The following is a 16,328-nucleotide window of genomic DNA, read 5'->3' as shown; positions in this document are numbered from 1 at the left end:
TCCGTTTCTCTCCCTGTTCTTGGCAGTTCAGTCACCTGGCCGTCTGGGGAAGCATGGTGCTCTGGCTCGTGTTCTTCGGCGTGTACTCAGCCATCTGGCCTACGTTCCCCATCGCGCCCGACATGCTGGGGCAGGTCAGTACCAACACCTGGCTCTGGGGATACAGCCCAGCACAGCTCCCTGCTGTCAGCCTCAGAGCTCACATGATGCTAGCAAAGCACTGCTGCTCTCGTCAGAGTGCTTGGGCTTCATTTTAACCTTTTCTTAATCCCTATATTCATTTAGCTTAATCTCCTCATGAGAAGAGCTCTCTTTGTCCCCCAAACTGACATCATCCATGATAACATGCACTGTGGGTACTGCATGACAATTCCCAATTCACTGTGATGGCAGTAGTCCTGGCTCTTTTGTTAGTGTCTAGTCCTGGCAAGATTTTGTGTGTTTGACAAAACGTTGTAATTGATTTGGGATTTCATTTTGTCACGGGTTTGTTCTTTTCCATATGTTTCGTTTCATATTGTTGCTTTTTGCCTTCATCCATTCTAAACAAACAGAATTTCCTTGAGAATAGAATGAGATGGTCAGAAGCAGGAGAGCTGATACATTGCTGATTATGGTACTGGAGGAATTCTGGATTTGTTCCTTCCATGTCAGCTGAGCTCCAGGTAGTAAAATTTTCCCTTCAGTGTCATTATTTCAACCCCTAGTGAGAAGAATGAATAGCAGGCCTGTCAAAATCACTCAAGAGATTAATGCATAATTAAAATAAGGGGATCGCAATTAACAATTGTAACAATTAAGGATTTTGTAATTTTACGATAAAAAGTCCTTTTGTAGAGGTTGGAATGGCTTTCAGCTTTACCTGAAAAATGTATTGGGTTATAGGTTTAGACTTCCATGCAAAGATGGGATACAGAAAGAGGAAAAGCTATCTATCTAATAATTTCAAGAAATTATATTCTTAGATTGATACTCTTATGTACTAGAAAATTATAATAAAAATCTCAAGTGTTGGCAAGCCAATTAGATTTTTCAGATTACTCCCACGTTTGTATTCATCAAGAGCAGTCAGGCATGGTTTTGTTGCTGTTCTGGCTTAATACATATTTTATTATTATGCTCTAAAACACTGAAGATAATGGAGGCTATGATAGATTTTCATGAACAGCTTTTTAAGGCTGAGACTGACAGCTGACAGGCTGGTGAGTGACTGAGCAGGTGAGTGACTGACAGACAAAGCCTCAGTCTGTCAGTAACTGAGATAAAGATTACAACAGAGAGCTACCAGAGAGTTTGCTTACATTATTATTTCTGATACTATTAAAGAGAAATTGTGCATCTGAAAAGGTTCTCCCAAAGCACAAAGAGTTTTTTCCCAAAGTACCAGATGCATACTATTGAAAGATTTCAATTAAGGACTACTGAGATTTACCCACCCCTAGTATTTCATGATGATCTTGGCATGTTTCACAGCGCACACAGCATCAGTAGCTCTAACTCACATTTTCATATATCAGGCAATAATTTGACTTTAGTATCATAAAGACTCGAGAACAGCTTGTCCTCCACAGCAGACTTTAGTGCTGCCATTAACATGTCAGCCCTCTAATATATAGACAATATGGCAAAATGTTGCTTCACACACGAGGGGCCAAGCTATGAGGTTTAGCTTGCTGTTGCCTTTCTTTTTTTCCCAAAAGTGACTCTTATTTTTTATTGGAACTTAAGCAAAATTCATGTTGTGCTGGTCATCAGCGTTTGCTGCAGCATATAAAACCACAGGTCTTGGAACAAAACCTTCACATTAATAAGGCTTTGGTTTTTCTTGACTATGTTTTTAGAAAATGGTTGTATTTAACCTTTGGTTTTATGCTCTGATTTTCTGACATTACGACTTGAGAAGTGGTACTAATATCTTGCCAAAATGAAAATAATCTGTTCTCCTTTTTTTTTTTTAATGGAGAATATGTTTACCTTGGCTGGTAGGGTGTCCCAGTCCAGTACTTGTGGAGCTGTGTACGTGGATCAGTAATTATCAATCTAAAATATTAAGGATAGGTGATCATTCTATAGAGATGATTTTTGAATACAGGCTGTCTTATGGCTTTCAGTGTGTGCCAGAGGGGATCAATATCATTCTACCAGTTTTCTTGTAGTTTTGAGAGAAGGAGCAGCTGTTGAAAAATGTGGGTTTTTTTTTTCTTTTTTTTTTTTTGTTTCACTTTTATCCTTTTGTAAAATCAAGGAAAGCTCCCAAGGTAAAGGGAGCTTGTTTACCACTCGCATTAACTCCCACAGAGTCTCTTGAGTAATCAGTTGCTGTCATGAAACCAGCTCATGGTGAAATGAGCTGGGACTGTGTTAGGCTCTAGTCAGTAAAATGAGTTGCCCTGCTGCCTAGACTTTAACAATTTCTTTACTCTTGCTGGATTCTTTTGTTCATTTATAAATAATAAGGTGTCTTAAAAGCATTGTTCTTGTTTCAGATCTTGCTCATGTGCTTATCTTCAAATTAACTTAACTCCAGGATATTTTAGATTCTCATACTATGCAAATCTAACAGCATTTGAAGGAAGCTGATTTTAGCTGGAATAGTCATTAGCATTTGTGCTTGCCAGGACTTTGAGCCATTAGTAGAAGGCACAGGAGGTGCAAAACATTTTATTGTGTTGTTTCACCAAATGTCAGCATGAAACTTGGCACACTTCAAGTATGTGATGCTTTGATTCTGATGGGGTTTGTTAAACTGTTTGCACTAAGTATTTCTTTCTCTTGCCCATAATATCTTGAGCATTTTCACAGGGATATAATACCATTTTTCCTCCTTGAGGGCAAAGGAAAGCGACTTAGTTATTCTCTCTTGTCAGAGTCAATATATTTCTTCTATTTTCACTAAAATATTAAGAATGGAGTACTTGTGACATATTAAGACAAAGCCATGATTAAAATCTCAGTAGTCCTTAATTGAAATCTTTCAATAGTATGCATCTGGTACTTTGGGAAAAAACTCTTTGTGCTTTGGGAGAACCTTTTCAGATGCACAATTTCTCTTTAATAGTATCAGAAATAATAATGTAAGCAAACTCTCTGGTAGCTCTCTGTTGTAATCTTTGCTGCAGTCCCAGCTCTCAGGCTCTTCTCCTTTCTCTGCAGCACAGTCCTGTCTCTCTTCTCAGGGGCTCCTCTTGGGCTCTTGACCCACCCCTATTTATCTCAGTTACCTTCACAAGCCACAGCTGCTGCCCAACTAAGGACCCTGCAGCTGCAGCTCGTTTAGAGTAACTTAGAACCACATAGGTCTTACAATACAACATATATTCAGGCCCCCACATTTCCCCCCTTTTCTTTTAACAATTACACAATAACAATATACATACAGTTCCAGCTCTCAGGCTGTCACAGCTCTCGGCTGTCTTATCTTCTATCATAGTCCCAGCTCTCTGGCTGATACTCCAAAGTCCCAGCTCTCAGGCTGTCACAGCTCTCGGCTGTCCGGGGGATTCCATACCTTCTCTCTCTCGATGTTTGGCTGCATGTTCGTCTTCACACGGGGTCACCAGTTGTTGCAATCTTCGCTCTCTGGCTGCTATACATGTAAAGTCCCAGCTCTCAGGCTGTCACAGCTCTCGGCTGTCCGGGGGATTCCATACCTTCTCTCTCTCTCTGTTTGGCTGCAGCGTTGTTCTTCCCTCTCTGCCGGGGCTCTTCTTCTATCTTCTCAGGGGCTCCTCTTGGGCTCTTGACCCACCCCTATTTATCTCAGTTACCCTCACGAGCCACAGCTGTTGCCCAACTAAGGACCCTGCAGCTGCAGCTCGTTTGGAGTAACCTAGACACACACTGATCTCACAATACAACATATATTCAGGCCCCCACAGCTCTCTTAGCTTTCCTGAATTTCTGTATATTTTCAAGTGAACTTTTTTAATATATTTACAAGAACAGTGACACTGAGAAGAGTTGGTGCCTTTTTTTTGTCTTGCCAAAGACAAAAAATTTCAAAAGCCAAGATGCTTTGATGAGAACTGATTGCTTTTGAATGATCACTTCCAGATAACAGTATTTTTTACAATATATGAGTCCTTTCCTGCCTTTTGGGTAGTTATGACTTACCACCACAGATTTTTGAAAGCAAGTAGATGTTTGTGTTTTTAAAAAGAGCTATCTAGTTTGGTACTCATTATCTGGAAGAAGTGGTACAAAAATGTGCCACTTACAGGGCTTGTAGCTCATAACCCAGTGGTATTTTGTTGATGAGCACCTTAGCCACCATCCTGCCCTCATGCAGTCTTGGATATTTTGTTTGCCTGGGGATGGAGATTTAATGCCCTGAAGGGAACAGTGAATGCTAGCATTTGTGCTTATTTGCTATATGAGTCATACATATGATGCAAGAAATATGCTGCTAGTGCTCTGTTCTGTATTGATTTCTTCATTGGAATTGAAGCATACTTTAGGTTCGTGGGAATAATAGTGCATTGTATGGAATTAAAGTCTGTGTGCAGGTATTCCCACCCCCCACATGTCTAAATACCTGTCCCTGAAAGCATGCATATGTGTACAATAGGATGCTTTGAAAGTGCTCATGCTTTGAGTCTTGATCTAGACTGTATCTAAGATAAATAAAAACAGGTATCTTCTTTCCCCACCTTGAGCAGAAGTTTTTTGTTTTAAGGGAGAGTAGGGTTGGCAGGAAAAGGAGTATTCCTATCACCCTTCCGAAGCATCTGCTTGTTGATGATGAAAGAACTACATAGCTGTGATTTCTTTCTTCCAGTTTATTTGCCTTAACATGTGTTGTATTTTGTGTCTGCTTCATTTGTTGTTGTTACCATTAAGGAAATACCTTTAGGAAGATGAGTATCAGTCTCATGGGTTCTGCCTGAAGGAAAGGGTTTTAATCTGCTTTTGAGACAGACACGTGCTGTGGTTATTTTAAAGTGCAGGTTGGTGTTTCTAATTTTTTAGACTTCTGCTTTATGCTGTATGTGGTCATGTTGCAAAACTGGGGTTTAACAATCATCTTGATCTTAGGATGTCATTAGGAAGCCCATCTCATCAAAACCTCATGTCTGGATGTTTTAAAATTGGGGCTGCTGTACTTCCCAGTTACCTTTGTACAGCTGCGTTTGAAAGACTTCTTGAATCACAGTCCAAATACTTTTACCACGAGCATAGCTGAAACAGCTCCATGTAAGAGCCACTTTCATAGCTGTAATTGCAGGTGTGCTTTTATTTTTCAGTGCTCTGCACATCCTTGACAGAAGATAGTTATTTCTTGTCCAGTTGAACTATCAGATTCTTGCTAGGTTATCTTCTTATGAAGACTTTCAAAGATGGAGTTTACCTGGATTAAAGATGTTTTTTAAAAGATCCCAGTAGTGGAGATCTCTGGTTGATGCCATGTGATGTGACAGTAGCAGGACTTGCTTGTTCTAACGGCTTGTTAAGAAGACATCTGTGCCTTTTTTTAGCAAAGCTTCCCATTCATCTGTGCGTATGGCATTAACAAGATGGGCTTGCCTTGATTATTGCACTGTTGTTGGCTTTTGAGGGAGGGAGGTGATGTAGACAAAGGGTGTGATGGACTCAGGTTGGATGTTTGGTTTTGTAGTTGGCCTTTGATCTGAAGCACTCTGAGATCTTGCTGATTGAGCTCTTACCAAAGCATGTGAGAAAACTTCATGGTTTTTGAGACTTGGAAACAACATGAAACACCCCCCAAAAATCCTGGAGGCAAGATAATAATCATTATTGTGGTGTAATAAACAGGTTTCACATTACTGCCCTTCCAAATCCACACTGCAAAGCTGACAGCTTAATGTACATTTTTGTGTTGTCCAGAATACTTTTGTCTTACTCTCTACATTTGAATTGTTTTCCAGAGGTCTCTGTTGTTGTTCTCTCTGGCTTCTCATATTTCCACAGTTTGGTGCTAGTTAGAAAATTGGCTGTTCTGATTGTGGTTTGTTTGTCTGCAATCAGTTGCACATTACATTGTGGTGTCAGGGCTTTGGTTGGTGAAAAAGCTTCATCCAGCTGTTATACGCAAATCAGACTTCGCCTGCAGATTGAGGTCCTTAATGCCTGCTGATCATGTTTGTTTTTGTTATTATGCACAGAGGTCTCCGTGGCACTTGATGTGGTTTTGGAACATTTTCTGCAGTTTTGGATTAGGCTCTGAGCAGACAAATTAGACTAACGAAGCATGCATATATTTTTAAGCATCTGTTGAAGGAGTGGATTTGTTGTTTTTATGAGCCACACATGGCTTTCAGAAATTAATCTCTCACTTCTAGATCTCTGGCATTGTATTGTACTATGTCATACACCACAAAGATGAAAAAATGGAGATAAATTAATATTTTTATAAGTCATGAATGTGAAACTAATACATTAAGCATGCTTATTTTAACACAGGCTAATCACCCAAAACATGCTCCTTTACCTATTTGGCAACTTTGACACAAACTTGTTCTAAATATTTCTGAAAGATGTCCCACACTTAATTTCTCCTTAGGAAATATTTTATGAAGGCTTTAAAGCAGGACTGTATATGCAGCTGTGCCCAGCACTGTACTGGCATTTCCTATATAGAGCCATGTGAAAATAGTGTTAAGCCAGAAGCATAAATACTCGTTCAGGTTTGGAAACTGGCAGTGCAGAGCAAGGCAGTCAGCTGGCTTCAAACTTCTCTCAAATGTTCATGTGTTCACCTTCACTTCTTGGTCCCTGCTCTGCAGAAGAACTGTGGCTGGCAGGTGAGTGCATTAGATGGGGGAGCAATAGGAAAGGGAGTGGTTGTGAATGGTTACCTACAGGTTGTACAGATGGTGCAGAGGTGGTCACCTATTTTTTCTTCAGTGTTAGGGTGTAACCTGCGACTCTAGCCATGCTGTCTGGTCAAGGCTGGTTTGGAGATCAGGTAGCTTTAACATGTAAATGCTGCTCAGTAGCTTAAATGAAAATACAGAGCATTTACACTTTAGTGTAATTGCCTGTTATCTCGATTTATTGGTTTTGGAGTGGGGAAAAGCAGTGTCCAGGAACCAAGTTCCTTCACTCAGGATGGAATTACTATTCTGTAGTAATGGACTGTGTTTCAGAAGTTGCATATTTTCTCAATTTGGAGTTCAGCATTGCTTCATGTCCCTCAAAATTTTCCCAAATAGCTTTATTCTTATATTTAGAAGTAGCAAAACCTTGTTGCAAGTTCGTGGAAAGATGTTTGGAAGATATCCTAATCCATATTTTCTCAATTAGAAACAGCTGCCTTTTAAATATACAAAGACAGCTACTGTATTGTACCAGAGGCAGTGTTTACTTATGCTCATGTCTACAAAAAAAGTCTGTATTTTGAGCCCCGTTGACAAGCAAGGACAAACTAAGAATGTATGACTTGTCTCCTGGATCAGAGCATTCCTGATGTAGGCTGTGTTCTGCATTCGAAACTTAAGGAGGAAAACCAAGCAGCTCTACAGTGTGGGTTTGTCGTGTATGACAAGGGTTTGTGTACATCTCAGTAAAAGAGAAAGCTGTTCCTCTGTTGGAAAAGTGGAAAGCAGCCAGGCAGTTTTTAGGCCTCTCATGGAGCAGCGCTTAGCCTCTGCAGCATCTTTAGCAGATGAAGTTTGTAGGTTAGCAGTGTCCTGCACAGGCTGGGCTGGTGGCAGCACAAGAGGCTTGGTAGCCAGGAGGAGTGGGTCTGCCTCAACAGGTGGGCACTGCTGAGCACTGCTCTGCCACCTTGCCAGGTGTGCAAACCAGATGCATTTCCAGCTGCTGTGAAGACATGGAGCAATATCCTGTTCCTGTGTGGATGTTGTTGCCTAAACAATCTGGCATGATGAGGAAGGCCATGGCAGAGAGGATGTGAAAGCAGACCAGCGTGCTGCCATTCCCATAATCGATAGGACAGAAGCAAAGGAAGGTGGCAGGGTAATTGTTTAGAGAAGATGGCTTTTAAAAGTGTGTTTAAACTCATAGCAATGAAGCTGTGAATCCTTTAGAAAGTAAGAGGAGCAGCAGATGGGATCTATTCCAGAGGGCAGGAGGTGACTGTGAGTTAGAATTAGTGGTTTTATGGCTTGCTTTGGTCACACTTAAGTTACTTGGTTTTCTTGTGAATGCAGGGAAGCCCCCATAGCAGATATTTGGGGGTTGGTTGGGATGTTGTTTTTGCCTTCGTTCCTTGGGGACAGAAGGGTCATGTTATGTTTTTATTTGAATTTACATATTATAAAGGAGTTTTGTTTGTGGAAGATTTTTTGTTTGTTTAGCTGAATTTGTGCTCCATGCCACTGTTTCTTTCCTTCACTAGCAGATTTCATTTTTGTAAGAGACAAGCATAACTAGGTCACATGGGAAAATGTTTCCAGATCAATTTGAAACATACCTTTATTCCCTTTCCTCCCTAAAGTATATGTTTCATGAGATCATTTTTTTCCCCCCAATTGTATTATGTCAAAATTTGATCCAAAAAGCCCTGAGGAGTAGAAATGATCTCTCTCATATTGTTCTAAGGCAAGTATCGGTACACAGGAGTAGTGAGGCTGGAAGGAGTAGAGCCCCTCCAAGTGCCCTGGCTGCTGGTGTGGGTCAGCCAGAGCAGCCTGGCCCCATGGCTTTCGTGGTGACTCAAGAGCTGACAGCAACGATGGTATCTCATGCTGCCTCTCTGTTGGTGGATGTGGCAGGCAAAAAGCAACTGAATGCAGCCACTTCTGAGAGTGCCTTTGGCGTTTTGAGTCTGTGCAGGAAGTCAGACTGCTGCACCCATTTGGCTTGTGGAGTGTAATTCCTCATTCGGGTATTTGCAGCACTTGAGCTGGTGCTTTTATACCAGTACTCTTGACAGAAGGTGTAGGAAGGAGTATCCCCAGAGAGCTGTGTTTTCTTTGGATTCAATTGGATTGAAAGGAGAAAAGGAGAAAATTATTCAGGTGCTGTCCATAATATAATGCCTAAAGTGTGGAGGGGTTGGTTATGTTTACATGTGCCACCACTGGTCTCTGTAGCATAAAACCCAGCAATGGTACCTCTCAGTTGGCTGATGTTGGAAAAGAAGTTTCTTTCACTATTAGGAGCTGCAGCCTTATGCTGAGCATCTTGCAGCTCTGGACATATCTCCCCTTTCTGAGATATGGCTTAGATAAGACAGTTTCATGCTTATTGTAGAGTCAGCAAGCCAGTGCAGAGAAACCTTGTACAGTAGTGTTGTCACACACCAAAGAGGATAAGCAAGTATAAACAGCAGCATTCTGTCCAGCAGTCTGTGTACGTTCAGTAGAACCAGCAGTATTAGGCATTTTATTTTCAGCTATAGAGTAATCTTGTTGTGGGGTTCTGAAAGAATTTGTATGAAAGATATACCAAAAGGGATATTTTTAGGCTAATTCTCTTTCAGAGAAGCATGAAAAGTAATTACTTCAAGCTTTGCTTCAGAAGAGCTGCATTCAGGCAAAGCCTTTCCCAATTCAAGTGAAGTTTGTCCACTCTGAAAGAGAAATCAGAGGAATTTCTTTGATAATTTTACTTAGTTGACTGCTATTGTGCTTCTGTAAAATTGTATTATATATAATAAGAAATTTTAAAACATGGAGGAGGGAGAAGTGAATATATGGAATAACCAGACAGGTATCTGGTGGTGAGCAGAACAACTGAAAATAAGGCTCTGTCAATCAGGTACCTATACAAAGTGCTGTTATTTGGGGCTAAGCAAAATCTCATTTAGCTAATGGATCTCAGCGTTACTGTTCATTCAGAACACATGGGAAGAGCAGTTGAACTCGTGAATCACTGGCATCCTCACACAGACCAAAAGGCATATGAAAGGCAGCCACAAAATGCAAAATGTTTTCCAAAGACCCAATGAAAGTTTAGTGACAAGTGTATTTGATTTCAGCTGTGTGTAAGGAAGAAAATGTTAATGAGGAGCATGGAATTATATTGAAAAGCTGGAAAAAGAGGGAACTGAGAGGAAGCTTCTAAGTGAAGACACTGAAAGTTGCACACACACCATGCTCCAGTTCTTTGCTGCCATCAAGCTTTAACAGAATCATAAAACCATAAGGTTGGGAAAGACCTCTGAGGTTGTCAAGTCCAACCATTAACCCAGCACTGCCAAGTGTCCCCAAGTGCACATCTGCATGTCTTTTAAATACCTTTAGGCATGGTGACTCTACCACTTCCCTGGGTAGCATGTTCCAATGCCTGAGGACCCTTTCAATGAAAAAACTTGTTCTAATAGCCCATCTAAACCTCCCTTAGCACAACTCGAGGCCATTTTCTCTTGTTCTTATCACTTTTTTTCTGGGGTGAGAAACTGACCCCCACCTAGCTATAACCTCATTTTGGGTAGCTGTAGAGAGAGCATTAAGGTCCACCTTTTGCCTAGGCTAAACACCCCCAGCTCCCTCAGCTGCTCCTCACAGCACTTGTGCTCCAGACCCTTCCCCAGCTCCGTTGCCCTTCCCTGGACACGCTCCAGCCCCTCAATGTCTCTCTGGCACTGAGGGGCCCAGAACTGAGCACAGGATTGGAGCTGTGGCCTCAGCAGTGCTGGGTACAGGGGGACGGTCACTGCCCTGCTCCTGCTGGCCACACCTGGCTGATCCAGGCCAGGATGCCATCGGCCTTCTGGGCCACCTGGGCACACTCTCCATCATGTTCAGCCAGTTATTGACCAGCACCTCCAGGTCCTTTTCTGCTTGGCAGCTTTCCAGACACTACCTCTGGCCTGTAGTGCTGCCTGGGGTTGTTGTGGCTCAAGTGCAGGATCTAGCACTTGGCCTTGTTAAACCTCATACAGCTGTTCTCAGCCCATGGATCCGTGCCGTCCAGGTCCCTCTGGAGAGCCTTCCTGCCCTCCAGCTTGGTGTCATCTGCACTTTACCCCCTCATCCAGATAAATGAGAAGATATTAAATGTGATTGGCTCCAATACTGACCCGTAGGGAGCACGACCAGTGACCAGCCACCCGTGGATTTAACTCCATTCCCCACCACTTTCTTGGCACAGCCATCCAGCCAGACTTTTTACCTAGGAAATAGTGCAACCATCCAAGCCATGAGCAGTCAGTTTCTCCAGGAGTATGGTGTGGGAACTGGTGTCAAAGGCTTTACTGAAGTCCAAATAGACAAGGTCCACAGCCTTTCCTTTTTCCACTATGCAGGTCACCTAGACTGTTTCCTCTGTATTGTATTTCAGTAGACATTTAGTGAGTTGAACTCCCCCACAAGAACAAGGGCCAGTGATCCTGAGATTCTCCCATCTGCTTATGGAATATTTTTTCTGCCTCTTTGTCTTGGTTGGGTGCTCTGTAATAGACTCTGACCAGGATATTTGGCTTGTTGACCTTTCCCCTGATCCTTACACATAAACCCTCAACCCTGTCATCACTACCATCAAGCTCTAGATACTTATAAGGCTCCTTAACTTAAAAGGTTACCCCACCACCTGACCTTCCTTGCCCATCCCATCTGAAGAGGTTCTACTCACTGCAGCACTCCAGTTGTGTGAGTCATCCTACCATGTTCCCATTAATGCATCATTAGCTTTCCTCCTCTGCAGTGGTTTCCAGCTCTTCCTCTTTGTTGCCCATGCTATGGGCATTGGAGTAAATCCATTTCTCTTGGGCTTTTTTGGGAGAAGCCCTAATTCCTACGTGACCATACTCGGGAGCTTCCACAGTTTCTGACACATCGGTAACCCTTGCATCTTTGCTGCTGCATGGATCTTCCTCCCCTACCTCCACTGAGACATCAGACCAAAGAATCTTACACCATCCCTTATGGAGTGCTACCCCCAGGCTTATATCTGGTGAGCCTGGTTTTATCCCTTTCACCCTTCAAATCTAGTTTGGAGCTCTTTCAGTGACATCTGCTTATTCTTGTGCAAAGATCCTTTCCCCCCTGTGAGACAGGTGGACCCCGTCTGTTGCCAGCCATGTTCTTGTGAATGTTGCTGATTAAGTGCTGTTGTAGCAAATGTATGTATCACTAAAGATTTTACTCATTTTCTCTTAGCACTCTTCCAGTAGAAGTATATGGCTTTTGTTCTAAGCTTTTCAAGCCTCACGTGTTTCATATCGTTTGTGAGAGATACATTTTATATGGGGTGATAATATAGGGGAGAATGAACTTCAGTAATCACATGGATGTGAATGTTTGGACAAACATTTTTGAGCTCTGTCTGTGCCATAACGTATTGGAAACACTCCTTTGGTCTGGTTAGCAGCATAAGAGCAGCTTTCCTATATGTGATGTGTCCATGCAGTGCCTAAAGAGCTTGTTAATGCTGGGACCCCTTATGCTGTGGGTGCAGAATTTCAGATTTCTGAAGACGAAAATGGGCTGGAGACACCTGAAGGAATGGCTTACTAAATATAGCGTGTGAACATTAACAACTGCAGATATGTTGTCACATCAGCTGCTCTCATCTGTTGCATCAGAGCTCTTTGCAAGGCTGGGTCTTGGAGTGATTAAATGTTGAAGTCTGTTGCTAAACAGACAAACTTAGAGTGAACAGAGCAAGTAAGTTCAATCTAGCCTTCTGGATACTCATTAAGGTGATCCTGGGCTTTCCACAAACCAGGCTGTAAGCAAGGTATGTACACGTTCATCAGCCTGAATGTGTCTGCAATTCCTTTTTTACACCAAGATCACTTTAGATACTGCTTTAAGACAGACTACAAGAGGGGTTGTGTGAGAGAAAGAAATGTCAAGAGGGGCAAAGAGAAACAAGAGCTGTGGAGGACATTGTCTGAGTTATATTATGCTCATTAATTCAATTTGAGGCAGGAATGTGTGTAAATAAACCCTGGCAGCTGCAGCAGCTCTCATTTCTGCAGGGCTTTGAGAGGAATGCAGGGGCCAATGGATATGAAATCCTGGCTCTCTTTTGAGAAATTGCAGGCAGACAGCTCTGCAGCCAGAAGAAAGAACAATCTAAGATTTACTGAGAAGACGTAATCACTTTTAAGCAGACTTGAAGAGTGTGGAGTTTCAGACATGCAGATTTGGAGGTAAAATTAGTGCAGACAAAAACTAAGTCATTGGAAAACCATGAGGCTTACCTAATTCTCCTGGGTTAATGGCATTATTCATGTTGCAAATATTCAGCCTCAAAATGGAGCAGGAAAACTGTAGCTGTAACATTAGGTGTCTTCAGAGTCTGGATATTCACCAGCAATTTTCTGCAGGTAGTGTAGCTGTTTGTGCCATGTACTGAAAGTCAGATGTGCTGATCATGTTAAGTGAACTGGCTTGTTTCCCAGGGAATTTAGGCTTTGGTGCTCTGTCTGATTCTGGATCCCCAGGAGTGCCTGGAAGAGCGTTCCCATCACTTCACATGGTCCAAGAATGTGTGCTCCCCCTGTTCCCCCACCAAAATATTCAGAGGACAGATCCCTCAATGGGTGCTGCAAAGCTCGGAATGGGGAGAAGGATGGTTCTGCAACAGTTAACAAGTGATTTTCAGATCAGTGGATTTTTCAGCTCTGTTTTTTTAACTACTAGTAGTTACTATTTGGCTGAAGCGGATTTGAATATGAGCTTGAAATATCAGTTTTAATTTTTAAAAGAATTTAAAAAGTGAAAAAAAAAAAACCAAACAATGTAAACAGTCTGTAACCAAAGGAGAATCCTTGGTTTTGCTGGCTTTAACCTAGAAGTTTAAATAACAATGTCACCCAAAGCCAAAGTGGTTTTAAAGGCACTGAGATGCAGGTTCTAGTGGCGGTATTAGAGGTAAGTATTAATTGATTATATTTTACCATATACTTAAAATTTGACAGTTACTTTATTCGTCCATAAAAAAAGCAAGATTTTTTTCCTGAAAGGGAAACCAGCTTCTAGGATAGGTCTTCTTTTTAATCTCAATTCCATTGTCTTCAAATATTTGCATTTCAGAAAGTTTAATTTTGTTTCAAGTGTGCTGGCAAGGGAGTTTGTGTGAAAACAAGGTCTAGTAAGGTCAGAACTATAGAGCAAAAGCTGCAAATGGAAGAACTTGACCTTAGCAATAATAATAACAATAATAATAATAATAATGCTTAGTGTTTGAATGCTCATTGGGTTTTAGAATAGCTGCTTTCCTTTGCACATTAGATAAATTAGTGCAAACAAAGGTAATCATGTATTTAATTGTGACTCTCTTCATGTAACAGAGTTTGTCAATAACACTTTCAAAATACGTTTCTTAAATAGCACTTTGAAATATTTATGTACTGTGACTCTGCCACTGTCTTTTTCTGTAGTGTAGGCACCTATGTCTGGCAGATGATGAGCCAGGAGGCACCCAGGGGGTGTCACAAACAATCAGATTAATTATTCGGATTCCGAACTCGCAGCTATTTTGTTAAATAGCTGTCTCTGTAGCAGAAGCAGAGCTACATGCAATACATTGACATTGTAAGTTTTTCTTACTGCTCTTCAAGAGAATCCATGAACAGACCAGAGGTTTTGTGCCTTTGAATTTGGGGGGTATTGATGGACATTTGGAAATATAGGTCATAGAAACAGTCCAACAGTCAAGCAAGGATAGACCCCTGTCACACATAACACTGGCATTAATTTTGTTGAAAGTGGCAATATACAGAAGTTTAATGGTCTTTCAGACAGTTTCATTTTAAGCTTGTCATAAATCTGTTTCTTTTACTGTGGAAAGTATCTACTGGAGAAGCAGTGGTAAAAACTCAGGGCAAACTGCTGAGACACGTAGTATGTTGTTTTATGCTCCCCTCTATTTTTAGCTGTTGTTTACATCTAGTGTTGTTCTTGCCCCTTTCGGCCCAGCTCACCCTTGACACTGCTAGCTTCAAACATGATCTAATGTGTGGTTTAGCAATAGAAGAGCAGCAAGATCTGCTCACACCTGATGTCTTTCAATAGCTGCCTCTGGGTCAGTAGCCTCTGGCTGGCTTTGCCATTCTTGAGAAACTTGAATTTTAATCATTTGCTCCTGTCAAGAGCAGCATAAGGCACACTCTTTCATCAGTTTCAGTACAGTGAGTCTGAGTCCAAGTCCCCTGGAAGTCTCTGCTTGCTGATAGTTTTGGCTGGAATAAAATCAGTTGTGATTTGTATTCTGCCTCTTGTGGGCTTCTTTGCTGATATACAGAGAGGCATCCAGTGTTTGAAATCTGCACACAGCACAGCCTCACTGGCATGGTTGTTTTCCTCCTTCTTTACCCACTGTTGCCCGGCACCCTGGTGTGTATCCCCACATAGGGTGGGCCACAATCATCTCAGGTCACCGTGGTTGTCGCCTTGCCCCACAAATTTTGTGTACATTTGGATGCATATGGTACTTAATTTCTACTAATATACCTGCATTGTTTTGTGGGTAAGATTTTCTCTTTGTGTCTCTCATGTGCTGGATTTACACTGTTTTCCCTCTTGCTGCTCAGAGACAGATGAGGAGCAAGTGACACTTCGGCAGTGTCATGTTTGCCTCCTCCCTGGCTGGCTCCTTGCAGGGCCCCGTGCTGTGCAGGGCTGGCAGCCACAGTCCTGCTCCCTGCTCACTCCTGGGGCCCTCACACCTGCTCGGTGAACCACCCCCAGGAGCATCCCATCCACTGCAAGCTGCTCCTTCCCCCCAGACTCTGCAGTGCTTTTTCCAGCAGAGCTTCAAAAGAGCAGAAAGGACTTGAGGGAGAAATTTTGTGAGCCATCCAGCAGTCACAGCAGGGGATTGAAGGGCATTTTCCAAAGTGCCCTCAATTAATTAGTGTTGCTGTGGCTAAAAACTTACTGGAGACCAGGTATAGCTTTGAGTGCCAGCACTGCAGGGAAGGCCCTGAAGAGTCATTTCAGTGAGTTCTTTGCTTTACATTTGATTCCTTCCTTTTTTCTTTTTCTTCCGGTGGGACTTAACTAGGACAGGAATCAGAGTCTAGCTGAAACAGAACTTATCACAGTAGAATACATTACTGAGTTAGAGCTCTTTCTCCCTGCTTAGCTACTGCTGACCATTTGTGTAATCTGTTAAACAGTTTGGAAAGTTTTAAACTTTGTGCCAGAACTGAGCTATGAAACATTAAAAAATAGCTAGTGCTGTCCTGAACTGAAAAAATCAATATGAAAGTCAGAAGTGTGGCTGCACTGCTGGGCTTTGGTCCAGCATGGTGACATGCAGAGCACTTCTTCACCACAGCTGAGCTCTGCAGTTAGGATTCAGCATTCCAAAGTTCAGTAAGCCTCCTGTTCTGCCTCCATGGTCTGCCTGCTTTGGGGGTTTTTATTTATTAAATCGGATATCCAAAGAGGTTTTCTCTGTGTGTGTTTTTTCAAATGTGGAACTTTCTCCTTATATTGACCAGCATT

The 16,328-nt window shown here is 42.1% G+C and overlaps 1 protein-coding gene across 5 annotated transcripts in view; it reads left to right on the top strand.

The window, feature by feature from the left end:
- ATP8A2 (ATPase phospholipid transporting 8A2) overlaps nt 1-16,328 on the top strand; it is a 313,460-nt gene that overhangs the window by 219,321 nt on the left and 77,811 nt on the right. For all 5 annotated transcript variants that reach the window (XM_074535255.1, XM_074535256.1, XM_074535257.1 and 2 more), the window contains one exon: nt 27-134. In XM_074535255.1, the coding sequence (XP_074391356.1) occupies nt 27-134 (108 nt within the window). The remainder of the gene's footprint in view (nt 1-26; nt 135-16,328) is intronic.

Source organism: Zonotrichia albicollis, chromosome 2, assembly GCF_047830755.1.
Source record: "Zonotrichia albicollis isolate bZonAlb1 chromosome 2, bZonAlb1.hap1, whole genome shotgun sequence".
NCBI lineage: Eukaryota > Metazoa > Chordata > Aves > Passeriformes > Passerellidae > Zonotrichia > Zonotrichia albicollis.
This window is presented reverse-complemented; position numbering and strand designations above follow the sequence as displayed.